Source organism: Emys orbicularis, chromosome 5 (genome assembly GCF_028017835.1).
Source record: "Emys orbicularis isolate rEmyOrb1 chromosome 5, rEmyOrb1.hap1, whole genome shotgun sequence".
Classification (NCBI taxonomy): domain Eukaryota; kingdom Metazoa; phylum Chordata; order Testudines; family Emydidae; genus Emys; species Emys orbicularis.
This window is the reverse complement of record NC_088687.1, coordinates 46,676,241-46,689,343: the sequence shown is the minus strand read 5'-3', so window position 1 is coordinate 46,689,343 and position 13,103 is coordinate 46,676,241. Positions and strand designations below refer to the sequence as shown.

General features: G+C 38.5%; 1 protein-coding gene across 1 annotated transcript in view; it reads right to left on the bottom strand.

Annotated features, from left to right (window-relative positions):
• The window catches only part of INTU (inturned planar cell polarity protein), an 86,968-nt gene that overhangs the window by 16,236 nt on the left and 57,629 nt on the right, over positions 1-13,103 (bottom strand). The window contains exons 8-10 of the mRNA XM_065405534.1: positions 12,422-12,611; positions 3,450-3,503; positions 1,691-1,753 (exon numbers count right to left, since the gene is read on the bottom strand). Of these exons, the coding sequence (XP_065261606.1) occupies positions 1,691-1,753; positions 3,450-3,503; positions 12,422-12,611 (307 nt within the window). The remainder of the gene's footprint in view (positions 1-1,690; positions 1,754-3,449; positions 3,504-12,421; positions 12,612-13,103) is intronic.

Genomic DNA, 13,103 nt, shown 5'->3' with positions numbered 1-13,103 from the left:
TTAAAATCATGAGCTCTTTGGGGCAGGTAGTGGGGACTATCTTTTTGTATTGTGTGTGTATAGTACCTAGCACAATGGGATCCTGGTCCATGACTGGGGTTTTTAGGTGCTATGATAAAACAAAAACAAACAAGCAAGCAAGCAAGCAACACTCCTGCAAGTTATTATTCCAGTTTTACAGAGGTGTAAAACTGAGGCGTACAGAAGTTAAGTGGCTTGCCAAACACCTAGTTGCAGAATCAGTAATTAACCAAAACGTTTTAATTCCCAGTCCCCTGTGTAACTACCACAAAACAGTAGCTCTTTGACTGGAATTAATATGTTTCCCAGACAAGGACAAGGACTGAATATACCAAAACAAGGATTTAAAATATGACCCTCATAATTGTTCATCATAAAAATGACATAGTATTAATTAAGTCCTGCTATATTTCCCTTTAGATTGAACAACAACTTAAAAGAATTGCTGCCTGAAGACTTTATTCTGCTAGCTGCTGAGCACTTCCTGCAAGGTACTGAATATCTCAAATCCTAGGTGCCCAACACCTCATAAGATTGGGACTGGAGTTTGAATGGTCACTAGCTTCTCACCCAAAACAGAATTGAGATTTGTTGGCAGGCGAAGTTTTCTGCTTACACTGCCCTTTCTGTACCTCTTTTGATTTTTCACATTACATTAAAAAACACACACACAGGAGACCAGCTGCATGAGTTTTTCTAGAGCAGGTCTAGATGACATGATGGTAAAAATGCCTGTGGATCGTCTGCACTAGAGTTTCCATTATTGCTAGCATTTTGCTGGCATTGCACTGTTACACCAATCTCAGTGTAGACAGGCCTTATCCTTGTACCTTAGTCACGTGAGTAGACCTAATCCATGGGACTACCTGCATAAGTAAGGACTGGATGACTGAGACCTTAGAACATAAGCTCTGTAAAGCAGGAGTTGTATATTACTCTTTGTTTTGAATGGTTCTGAATATACTGACAATGCCCAATAAATAACATGTTTACAAATACCAGAGAGGCCAAGCTGAAAGAAAGTTATTGATTCAGTTTTTCAAGTCTTATCTATCTGGGATAACAGTTAACAATCAGAAACAACAAGGAGTCTGGTGGCACCTTAAAGACTAACAGATTTATTTGGGCATAAGCTTTCGTGGGTAAAAACCACGAAAGCTTATGCCCAAATAAATCTGTTAGTCTTTAAGGTGCCACCAGACTCCTTGTTGTTTTTGTAGATACAGACTAACACGGCTACCCCCTGATACTAGTTACAATCAGAGGCCTTCAGTTAGTGACAGGGATGGGCAAAGAACAATGCTATCAGAATACCTCACAATAATTCTCTTCTCAATTAATATGGTAATTCATCACTGACTACTGTACCTCTTCATTCATCTCTTCACACACACCACATTTTGCAAGACTGGTTTCATAAAGATATTTTGGTGCTACATATCATACAGTAAGAATTGTTTTAAGACTTTAAATATTTTATTTGCACCTGTGAAGTAAATGGCTTTGTTCTATTCTGTGAGTTCAATTATGTCTGTAAGAAGTGTTAAACAGACAAAATGACCACACATTGTTCATATTTGTCAAACTCAGGCAAGTGGAATTCATGCTTGGCTTATGTTTCCGCTTGGTGCATTTTTAAAAACTCCATGCTTTACTCAAACAGTCTCACCTTATAGAAGAGACAAGAGCCCAGAATCATATACAACCGTCTCATGTCATAGTAATCTTCAGACTGCAAACAAAAATATAGTACATTTATAACTCCTGATTGTTACATGACTGAGTGAAGGCAAGTGAAACTAATTCCAATAAATGACAGTCAGTGTTATTTAATATTTCAATTTTTCAGAGTGCCTTCTTTAAATATTAATTTATTATCAGTTGAGCATCAGAGAGGTGAAGTTAGAACAAACAGATAAATAAAATATGACACTTAGACTTTATTGTTGGTTTTCAAGTCACTGCAGAGTCATTTTTATAGTTATTTCCAGCACAGCATAACGGGTACTCAGATTTCCTACTCAGTTCTAATCTATCTGTAAAGCAGATGGCTTTTTTATAGGGTTCTCTAAGTTTCACAGGTCATAACAGCCAGCTAGCTGTTGCATAGCTCTTGCCAGCAGAGGGACCTCGTATAGCAAATGTAGGAAGACATACCAGTCCCTTTTCAGAGTACCCGGAAATACGTTACCCAACATTAACTCATTCGTTTACCTTTTAATTTAATCGACAAATGCTCTCACAATCACAACACAGATCTCAACTGGGCAGCTTTAATTTTAAATGTAGTGGATACATGTAGTGGATACATATAGCTCTGCTTAATAAAACAGTATTTATAAATATAATTTTCAATAATCATTAGGAAATCATTTTATTTAGGAAACAAATGGTTTGGTTCCTATTAGACACAAATAGTAAAGTTTAACAAGAAGTGGGACTATAGACATCCATCTGCCTTGTATTTACAGTCCCAGACATTTTATTAGTTTAAAAAAAAGACAAAACCCTCAAAATGTTCAGTGGTACATATATTCAATAATATTTTCTTTACATGTGGGCATAACAGATCAATCTATAACTTCATTTTTAAATAAATTCTTGCTTCAGAAGAAACTTTAAGAGGGACTTTCATACTGAGGAGAAAACTTTCATAAGTATAAACATATTTATCTCTCACCATTTGATATGTAGTAAAAAACATACAAAAAAATGATGCTTGAATGACTTGCTTCTTTCAAGTTTGTTCCAAGATAAAAATTCTTGAAAACTGTGAATGTGTATAATTGTACTGTGTAGAGAAAAGCAGCCAGTTCTGTACACACACACACACAATTTTATGCCAATGATATATTATATCATCATTTATCATAATTCTCGAACAAGTATTAGGCTTACATCATTAAGTGTTAACAAAAATGTGGGAAGAACCATGTCTTATATTGCACCACATAGTCTTCTAGCCTTTCTGTTACTGAGACAGTTAGTTGCTTTCTTAAGATGGATGAGTTTTGTTCTTAATGCTGTACAGCAATTTTAAGGACTATCCATAACTACTTGAAAGAAAGAGAAGAAGTTGATTTTTACTATTAACTGAAAAAGAAAATATCCCTGTTGTAGCAAAGAATGGCTTTTTAGCTGAGCTAAGCATCAGCCAAGCTTGCAATTATATCAGATCTAGTTTCCACTCAGTGTCCCTATAGTTACTGGTGTAACTACAGAGAGAAATTCATGAAGTAAAAAAGGAAAGTTCTTTAAACTTTTACTACAAATCAAGAAAAAATATGGATGACTGTTACACCATTGTGACATAGCTTGCTTTGACTTTCAGTTGGTTAAGAAAACTAATGGGCTTTGATCCAAGATTTCTTCAAACTACTGAATGTGAACAGCACAAATCGCCTGCCCTATAAAAACATGCTCCTTACCAGCTCTGCAAAATCAGCTGCCTCCAAATCACTCAGCGCTGCGTCAATTTCCATCTGAAATATTGAAATGGTAGATACGAACATATTTTTCCAACAATATACTGATAATTACTATGACATAGTACTGGTAGCCTCACAAGATTAAGAGTCATTATTCATTACTTTATAGGGAAATGGTAAAAAATTGTCCATACTTTTTGCATTAATAACATCAAAGATCAAGAACATCTGAATTCTCCAAAAGATTAAAGAAAAATCTTTTCCAATTTCTGCATATTTCCCTCTTCTTGGAATGATGGAAAAATCACTCTGCTTGTCTGTCTCCTGAACCCACTGTTTTATATAAAGGAGATGTCAATCTTACTTTCTTCATGGACTAAAACGTGAAGGCAGGAGGCTCCCCTGAAAGCTGGCAAAGCTTTAGTATCCAGCTGAGTTATTAGAAAAATCTTTTTCACTTTGGATTTACTTTTTGTCTCTATGGAAATTTCCAAAACTTTCTCACACGTTACCTTTGTTCTACTCAAACAGCAATAAGCTTGCATATTTTTAGCTTCAGGAGCTGTTAATTAATATAAATTTTACTAAAAATACTTTTAGTTAAAGAACATAATAGCAGCCACCTAGGTTCATGACAAATATGCTACTTAATGAAAAGAATTTTAAAAAGGCCATGGCACCCCTTTTGGGTTCTGTAAACAAGCTATCTCTTACTGAGATATAGTAAGTTTTTCAGATGTACAGAAATGTCAACCATGCTGTTGGCAGTCACAAATAATCATGCCTCTCGACTTCTCTCTTGGTTTAGAACTAAATTATACATTTATTCCACACAGAACTGATATTCTTATTTTTATTATTAAGGAGGATTGCCAATCCTTCCCTAATGAAGGTTGAAACTAGCTTCCAAATATAAATCCAATTTTTAACCCACTCCCAACTTCACCAAAACCAATCCCCCAGGAATTTCAACTTGTTACACAGTATAACTTTTCTGAAAAATGTGGGCACAAAGAATTTCAGAAACATAGGGGTTTAAAAATGTCCTTATATATTTTTCAAAGATTTTCCTGCTACTTTCTTGGCTTTCTCTCTCCAAAACAGAGTCAGATAGAAAGTTCAAATTTCACTTCACTATGCCTTTCATATATTTTCTTCAGGGGGACAGATGTCAGAATTAGAGATTAACATGAGAATAAAAAAACCACAGCTATATATACAGTGCTTGAAAAGTCTGTGGTAAGTAGCAAGTTTTCCCAAGTAAGCGCCTTCATTTCTGCAGAATCCAAGCTTTTATTTAAAACAAAAACAAAATAAAGCCCCAACAAACTCAAATTTCTAGCCCTTACAGTTGCAAAGATAACCTTCCAAATATGAACTGAAAGTAAGTACTGCTGTCGTCTTTAATTTTCAGACAGAAAACTACAATATCTCTGCTGCTAGTCAGAGGTTTCACAAGTTGCAGGAGAAAGAAAACTAACCAGTATATTGCCAGTTTTCACTTCTGCTAATGGGAACCCAACTGGCAGCAGTGAAATTGGGAAGAATCAGGTCAGGTAAATTTCATTCTGTTGCTGCAGAGGCTGGCACTGAGCTTTTCACAGTGGAGGAGTACAAATAGAGGCGCTGGGGGAGAGGTTGAATACTGGAGACACTCCTTGCAGGAGCCAGGAGAAAAGCAATAGAAATGCCCGCCACAGCTGCAGCAGTCAGGACTAGCAGAAACATCCCACCTTGGCTGCAGCCAGAAGGCTCTTGTGTGGGAGGAGGTAGATAGAGACTTCTTCTCCCTTTCAGAACCCATGGAGTCTTAGGTAGGAATTCCATCAACTGGGAAGTGGCGGAGATTGGCTTCTTAGTTAAATGTTGCTCCTGGATGGTGGATCCCCCTACGCTTTTATCAGTCTTAACTAGTAGGTTTAGTCTTCTGAGTTTTAGATGTCTGATATATTTCCAACCCTTAGAAATACATAAGGGGGTGGTTGAGAGAGTTGATGCAGGTGTGTGTATGGGTTATGAGGATGGGAGAGAGAGAGAGAGACTGATGGGAGACATGAGGAAAGAAGAAGGGAAGAGAGATTTTTGGGGAGAAAAAGGAGATAAGATATAAGGGGATGCAGAGAACACAATGAAGAGAAAGAGCAATATGACAGTGGAGGGAGAAAGAAAAAAGAGTGAACAGGCCCTGAAAACATAGCAGAAAAAAATACACCTTTATTTATTAGAGAGACAAAGTGGGTGAGGTAGTATTTTTTAGGCTACATCTACACTCGAGACCTTACAGCGGCACATCTGTACCAATGCAGCTGCAGTACTATAAGGTCTCCCATCTAGCCGCTCTTTGCAGATGGGAGAGAGCTCTCTCGTCTGCATAATTAAACCACCTGCAACGAGCAGCGATAGCTACGTAAGCGGGAGAGCGTCTCCCACCGACATGGCGCTATCCACATCGATGCTTCTGTTGATGTAACTTATGTCAGTCAGGGTGTGTTTTTTCACACCCCTGACCGACAAAAGTTTTACCAACAAAAGTGCTAGTTGTAAACATAGCCTTATTGACTAAACTTCTGTAAGTGAAAGATATAAGCTTTCAAGCTTCACAGAGCTGTTCTTCAGGTCAGGTAAATGTATTCAGAGTGTCACACTAAATAGAAGGGTGGAACAGATAAGGAGCGACCATTCAAGGTGAAGCGGGCAGTTAACACCTGTCATAACTATAAAGGGAAGGATCATAACTATAAAGGGAAGGGTAACAGCTCTCCTGTGTACAGTACTATAAAATCCCTCCTGGCCAGAGACTCCAAAATCCTTTTACCTGTAAAGGGTTAAGAAGCTCAGGTAACCTGGCTGACACCTGACCCAAAGGACCAATAAGGGGACAAGATACTTTCAAATCTTGGGGGGGGGGAAGGCTTTTGTTTGTGCTCTTTGTTTTGGGGGTTGTTCGCTCTTGGGACTAAGAGGGACCAGACATCAATCCAGGCTCTCCACATCTTTCTAAACAAGTCTCTCATATTTCAAACTTGTAAGTAAACAGCCAGGCAAGGCGTGTTAGTTTACCTTTGTTTTCTCAACTTGTAAATGTACCTTTTACTAGAGTGTTTATCTCTGTTTGCTGTACTTTGAACCTAAGGCTAGAGGGGGGTCCTCTGAGCTCTTTAAGTTTGATTACCCTGTAAAGTTATTTTCCATCCTGATTTTACAGAGATGATTTTTACCTTTTTCTTTAATTAAAAGCCTTCTTTTTAAGAACCTGATTGATTTTTCCTTGTTTTTAGATCCAAGGGGGTTGGATCTTGATCCACCAGGAGTTGGTGGGAGGAAGGAGGGGGGATGGTTAATTTCTCCTTGTTTTAAGATCCAAGGGGTTTGGATCTGTATTCACCAGGGAATTGGTGAAAAGTTTCTCAAGGCTTCCCAGGGAAGGGAATTAGCTTTGGGAATGGTGGCAGCGGACCAGATCTAAGCTGGTAGTTAAGCTTAGAAGTTTTCATGCAGGCCCCCACATTTGTACCCTAAAGTTCAGAGTGGGGAAGCAGCCTTGACAACACTTATATAGTTATGGATCACCACACTTACTTCACAGATCTAGTAACCACCCCAAACACATCAAGAAATCTGTTATCTACAGACAGGCACTCAGACACCACAGAACATCCTCTGAGGAGAAAATCTGGGTTACACCCCTTTACACAATTAAAGCTGACTTCACCAAACAAAGACACTCCACTGAAGGAGGAGATTGCATATGCCAGGAGTGGCCAAATTTACTGACCCTCCGACTTGCATACAACAATTTTCAGAAGTTTGAGAGCTAGGGCACACTTGCCAGGGCTCGGGCTTCAGCCCTGTGGGAGATGCCTGATGGGGCTCGGGGCTTCAGCCCCATGGGAGGTGCCTGACAGGGCTTGGGGTTTCAGCCCTGCTCCTGCTGAAGCCCCAAGCCCCAGCAGGTGTGCCCAACTGGGCTGAAGCCCTGAGACCCCCCCCCTCCCCGCTGCATGGCAGAGGTCACAAGCTCTCCCCCCCACCCCTCCAGTCTGGTAGGTGGAGAATGGGAGGGCGGTGTAGGGGGCTCCGCAAGCCGCATTTTAATGGTAAAAGAGCTGCATGTGGCTCACAAACCATGCAATGGGCCACCCAAATACTCTGAGAGAACCTGATTCAATACCAGGGATTTGGAGCAATCAAATTTTTCAGTTGCTCCGCTCTGGCTCCGCTCCAGCTCCGGGCACAAACCTACTGCTCTGTGTTCCAGCTCCGGGCTCTGCTCCAAAGCCCTGGGGAAAAACCCCCTCAGACCATACACCCCTCGTTGTCACCTACCACTCACGCTGGAACCCGTATGTATCATTTAACAGTTACAACCCATACTCAGTGGAGACCACATCTTGCAAGAAGTCTTTCCTGAACCCCCTCTTCTGGTCTTCAAACAACCCCCCCAACCTCTCTAAGCTCATTGTCAGAAGCAAGCTGCCCACAGACCAGGAAACACCAACTCAAAGAGGCTCCAGCTCCTACCAGAACAACAGATCCAAAACCTGCAGACATAGCTTCAGTGCTACGATGATCAATACCCACTCCAACATACCCTTCAAGATCCATGGGTCCTACATATGCCTATCACAACATGGGGTGCACCTCATATGATGCACTAAATGACAATTATGTGGGTGAAACAGAACAGTCACTACACTTTTGAATGAACTCATACAAAAAAATGATAAAAGACAAAGACCACCATATCACACGTGGTTTTCATCTTGCAACATGTGCAAACACCTTATCTGTTCCACCCTTGTATTTAGTTGTGACACTTTTGAGTGCCTTTCCCAGACCTGAACAAGAGCTTTGTGTAAGCTTGAATGATTGTGTCTTTCACCAACAGAAACTGGTTCAATAAAAAGACATTACCTCACCCACCTTGTCTCTCCAATATCCTGGGACCAACAGGTCTACAACAACACTGCAAATAACCATTATTTATTACAGAAAAGAAAGAAACACTGGTGTGAAGGTTGGAAAAGAAAGGTTATAAAAACAAAAGAGATGCAATAAATTACCTTTCAAAAAGTGTATTAGGTCGCTGCTTGACCATGTGCTAGAACTGTCCAGCATATAATTATTTTTTCCCTTTAAATTACAGGGGCATGTCTTTAGGAAGTGGGATAGGGGGCAAAGGTGTGTAGCAGCACATGTATTTTTCATTCTGGTTAACACGTATAGTTCTTGGTGTAGAACATGTCAGATAAATTTTTCACGACCTGTATATATACATACTTCAAAAGATATCCCTGTATATATTATGTGAAGTGAAATGAACAAAAAAAGTGTGTGGGGGGGGAGAGGATCAAAGAGGTCCTCTAAGCCTTACAGCTGTGCTTGGCTCATGTTATCAGACACTTCTTAAATCAAAATACAATGTAAAAATTATTACAGCATACCAAGTCCAGTAAAATGTGCACATTGACGAAGGTTATTTGAAGATTTTTTTCAACTGGAAATTGAACAGAGATGATAATTTTTTCTACTACCTGTAAAAAGACTGCTCCAAATTTGAGTTATTTTACTTAAAAATTGTGCCTGTCTTTTAAAAAAAAAAACATTTATTTAATAGCCAGCTGCTTATATGGCCATATTTTTGACTCCCTGGGTCTTGACATTCTTCCTACCACAACAAAACCTACAAGGTTTGCTTGTAAAAGTTAAGAATCTTTAAATTAGTGCTAAAAGAGCATGAGTGGGCTAGAAATATGCCCTGTTGTAAACATCAGAACAGGAGTTTTATTGAATTCATGCAATAAAAACCAAAAACAACAATCTTGATCTTTTGAAGTCAAAATGTCATTTTCCAAGGTAGCAGGCACCCTTCATTCTCCATTACAAAGGCTCTGTTTTGTCAAGCTGATTCAGTGCAAGTTGCTGATTTCTTGTGACTCCTACATGGATTCAGTGTCTTTAGAGCTTCATCCTAGAACTACAGTATATACTCACATTTAAGCCTTCAATTCATTTCCCTAACAACATTTTTGGAAATTAGTGTCCAGTTGTATAAACTGAAACCCCCCACTCCAAGTGCACATAAGATTGTGGCTGGTACACATCTTACCTATTAGATCTGCTCATAGATAAGTTCAAGTCATAATAGATCTTAAGGCCAGAAGGGACTATTATGAACGAACGCAGTATACAGTGGTAATATCTCCATATTTCTACTTCATATTCCCCTGCTTATCCACCCATGGATCACATTTTATTTCTTAGCCACTGCATCGTACAGGTAGTGCATATTTGGCTAGTTATTCATCATGACCCTTATGTCTCTGATTTCCAAAATACAGTCCCCATCCTATAAGTGTGACTTGCATTCTTGGTTCCTGGACGAACAACCTTGCAGTTAGCTGGAACAACATGTGCTTTAATACAATGAGCCTAGATCATGTGATCCAGATCACTCTGTAGAACAGATATGTCCTAATTAACTCTACCAAAGTTGGTAGTACTGGCAAACTACCAGTAAAGATTTTTTATTTCCTTACAGATAACTGGTAAAGATTTCGATATTGCATTTGTTCAAGAACAGATTCCTGTAGGATCCCATCAGAAATGCCCCACAGTATGATGACTCTCTATTTACAATTACTTTGAGATCTATCGGTTAACTAAGTTTGACTTCATTTTATATGAAGTATACTGATTTTTTGTAGTGACAGCTTTTTAATCAGAATTTTGTATGGTACTAAATCTTATGAACAGCACAGGCTACAAGATGCACCATAAGGTCAGCCTCTTTAGTCTATGTCCCAGGCAGTGACTTATGGACCTGCTTCTTGACCCAGGTAGGGACTGACAACTCCTCTCTTCCTTCTCAACCAGGGAACTTAAGCACGTGTCCTGGTGGATGGGGATAAAAGACTGGCAGCTCTCAGCCTCATTTGTACACTGACCCCCTGACTCCAACAAAAAGCTGCCTTTAAATTTTGGCATAAGTTTCACTGCACATAAACAAGAAAATGGTATATTAAAAATAATAAGGCTATATCTCAGTCAAATTTTCCCTACTACTTTTCCTGTGTTTTCATAAGCCTACGGTTAAGTGGTAAAAGAATATGCTTAATGGTTCCTGACATGTGTCTACTACTGAGTTAACTGCATGGTCCAGAATCTGTCAGATAATCAGATTCTCCTTTAATCTAGGTTATTTTAGAAATGTTTATAATATATATGGTAGATAGTGGAAATAATTGTTGAATAAGACATCCTGAAAGCCATAATCAAGGGTTTTAATACTATAATTCCATTGATCTGACATCAGACTGGATTATAATTTTTTTAAACTGAGTAGGATTTTCAAAATCAAAAAAATTAAAAGTCATAGTAATAATAATGCTCGGCATGATCAAGAATAAAGCCATTGAATGCATGAGTGTGTTAGTAAAGCTACATGTCTGGTACAGTACTCCTGCAGCCCTCATTGTTCAACTAAAAAGACATTTGTTCAGTTTAACAATTCAGATAAAATGTTAAAATATTAAATTAGATAAAGAGCTGTTAAAAATTAATGAGTTTCCCTGCTGTCAGGGATACTGCTGTATAGGCTAGCAAGGTTATAGATGACATATAGGAACTGAGATGCTTTAAGAGATTATATGGTATAGTATGCAATTTTCACAGGTTTAAACAAGACTACATTTATTGCTAAAAGTATCTCTATCATTTGGCATCATTATATTAAGAGAGAATCCGTATACTTCATCCACCAACCCATACAATCCCCACAGCACAGGTGGGCTGTAAGCATCCTTATCAGAAGTTAGAGGTTAATGACTTGTGTAGAGCAGGAATGTCTTTATGACAAAAAGTAGGGTCATTTTAGACCATCTCCAATACAAGAAAAGTCACTTTGTAGTTGGCAATGTACTGAAACACAAAGAAGATCTGCTTCTTCCCACTCGCATTCACAATCTGATAACTGCTCAAAAATAGCCTTTTGGTCAGGTAATAAGAATCTTTTAAAGTGTTTGATTATGTATTACTGTATACTGAGTTTCTTCATATTTAAATGATATACAGTCTAAACTGGCTTTATTTGGAAGATGCAAGTTATTTGACTGAAGATTTAGTAAGTATTACATACACAAAAATCAGTGAAACAAGATATTTTAAACTGAAGTGGAGACAGCCTCTTCTGTAAAGCAAATGTTTTGGTTTGTATTAAATTGTATTAATTCTTTTAAATACTTTAGTTCATAGATAGCAGTGTGTGAAGGAACGCAAAGGAAAGAGGCTATTGCCAGCAGAATATAAGCATATATTGCAATTACAGCACACCTATTTGATTGGATGCAAAAGCTTTACATATTTAAAAATAAACATTTCCTACTTCACATAACTAGGTATTCATTATTCAGGCTCTGAATTTGGTAGATATTTGTAGTTCATCTATACAATATTGGATTTTTTCCTTCTTACAATTGGAATCTTGCATAACAGAATATAAGAAAATGTACAAAATATGAGAAAAAAGTGCAGTAGGCTGACGGGGGACAGAACATGACATATCTCTTCAGGGAGAGAGGTTGTGATTAGTGCTGGCAGGGAAAATGCAGTGGCTGTGCCTGTTAACTATGTGGAACCCAAGGATTCAAGGGAAATCTTGTCACCAACCCCCCAGATGCTGGGGCATTATATGCAGTGTGCTAGCCCCTTGCACACTGTCCGGATCTCTCTCTAGTCCTATGGTAGCATGATTGGCTCTATGGACATGGTGACATTGGTTCTTTGTCTGCTGATACATGCTATCACCTATCCCTTCTTGCTGGGAGTAGAAACCATACATTGCAAATTTATGCTACAAGGAGCAGATTTAACTCAATGGGGACATTGATAGATTTCCAAGGGGAGCATGTGGTCTCTAGAGTAACTGTTCCTCATGTAAAAGTCCTTCTTAAGAGATCTGTGAAGGAGATTACCTTGATTTCTTGTGGCAGCGTTAGCCAGCGTACCCCTGGGAGATTGTCTAAAAACAATGCACTGCAGCTATCATAGTGCTGAGCACTGGGGCTGGTGTTCGAGTTGAGTCTGGCAGGCTGAATTGCTCGCTGGAAGAACAGGTTGAAAAAATGATCCAAGCGGGAAACGTTTTCCACCTGGCAAAAAGCACTGAACAAACATGAACTGGAAGTTAAAATAACATTGCGAGACTGGTACCTTGTTTGTATAATCCTCTATGCTATAGTAGATACTCCATTTGGATTAAAACAAAACAAACAAAAAAACCCACTCAGTGCTAAACAACAACAAAACACAAGGTTGTTACCCAGAATAAAAATAGGTTTGCTAGGAAAACAACTGGTACTTCGTAATACCAATAGTTCTGCAGTTTACTTCTTACAGCAAATTGCAGATTTTGAAATATGGCTCTAAAAGACATTCATCTCTTTGGTGGCCTGGATGAGTCTACCTGCTCCTTTTCTTTAGGATATTTAATGACTTTTTAATGTACCTGCCATTGTTGACTATTGTTTAATTGATGTCAACCAAAACAATTTTAAATAAAAAAGATTATACTATAGCATGTTCTTCATATTACCTTCAGAAAATGAGAAAAAACTTCTACTATTCCAAGTGTCTCCTAAAGTTGTACCAAAATAA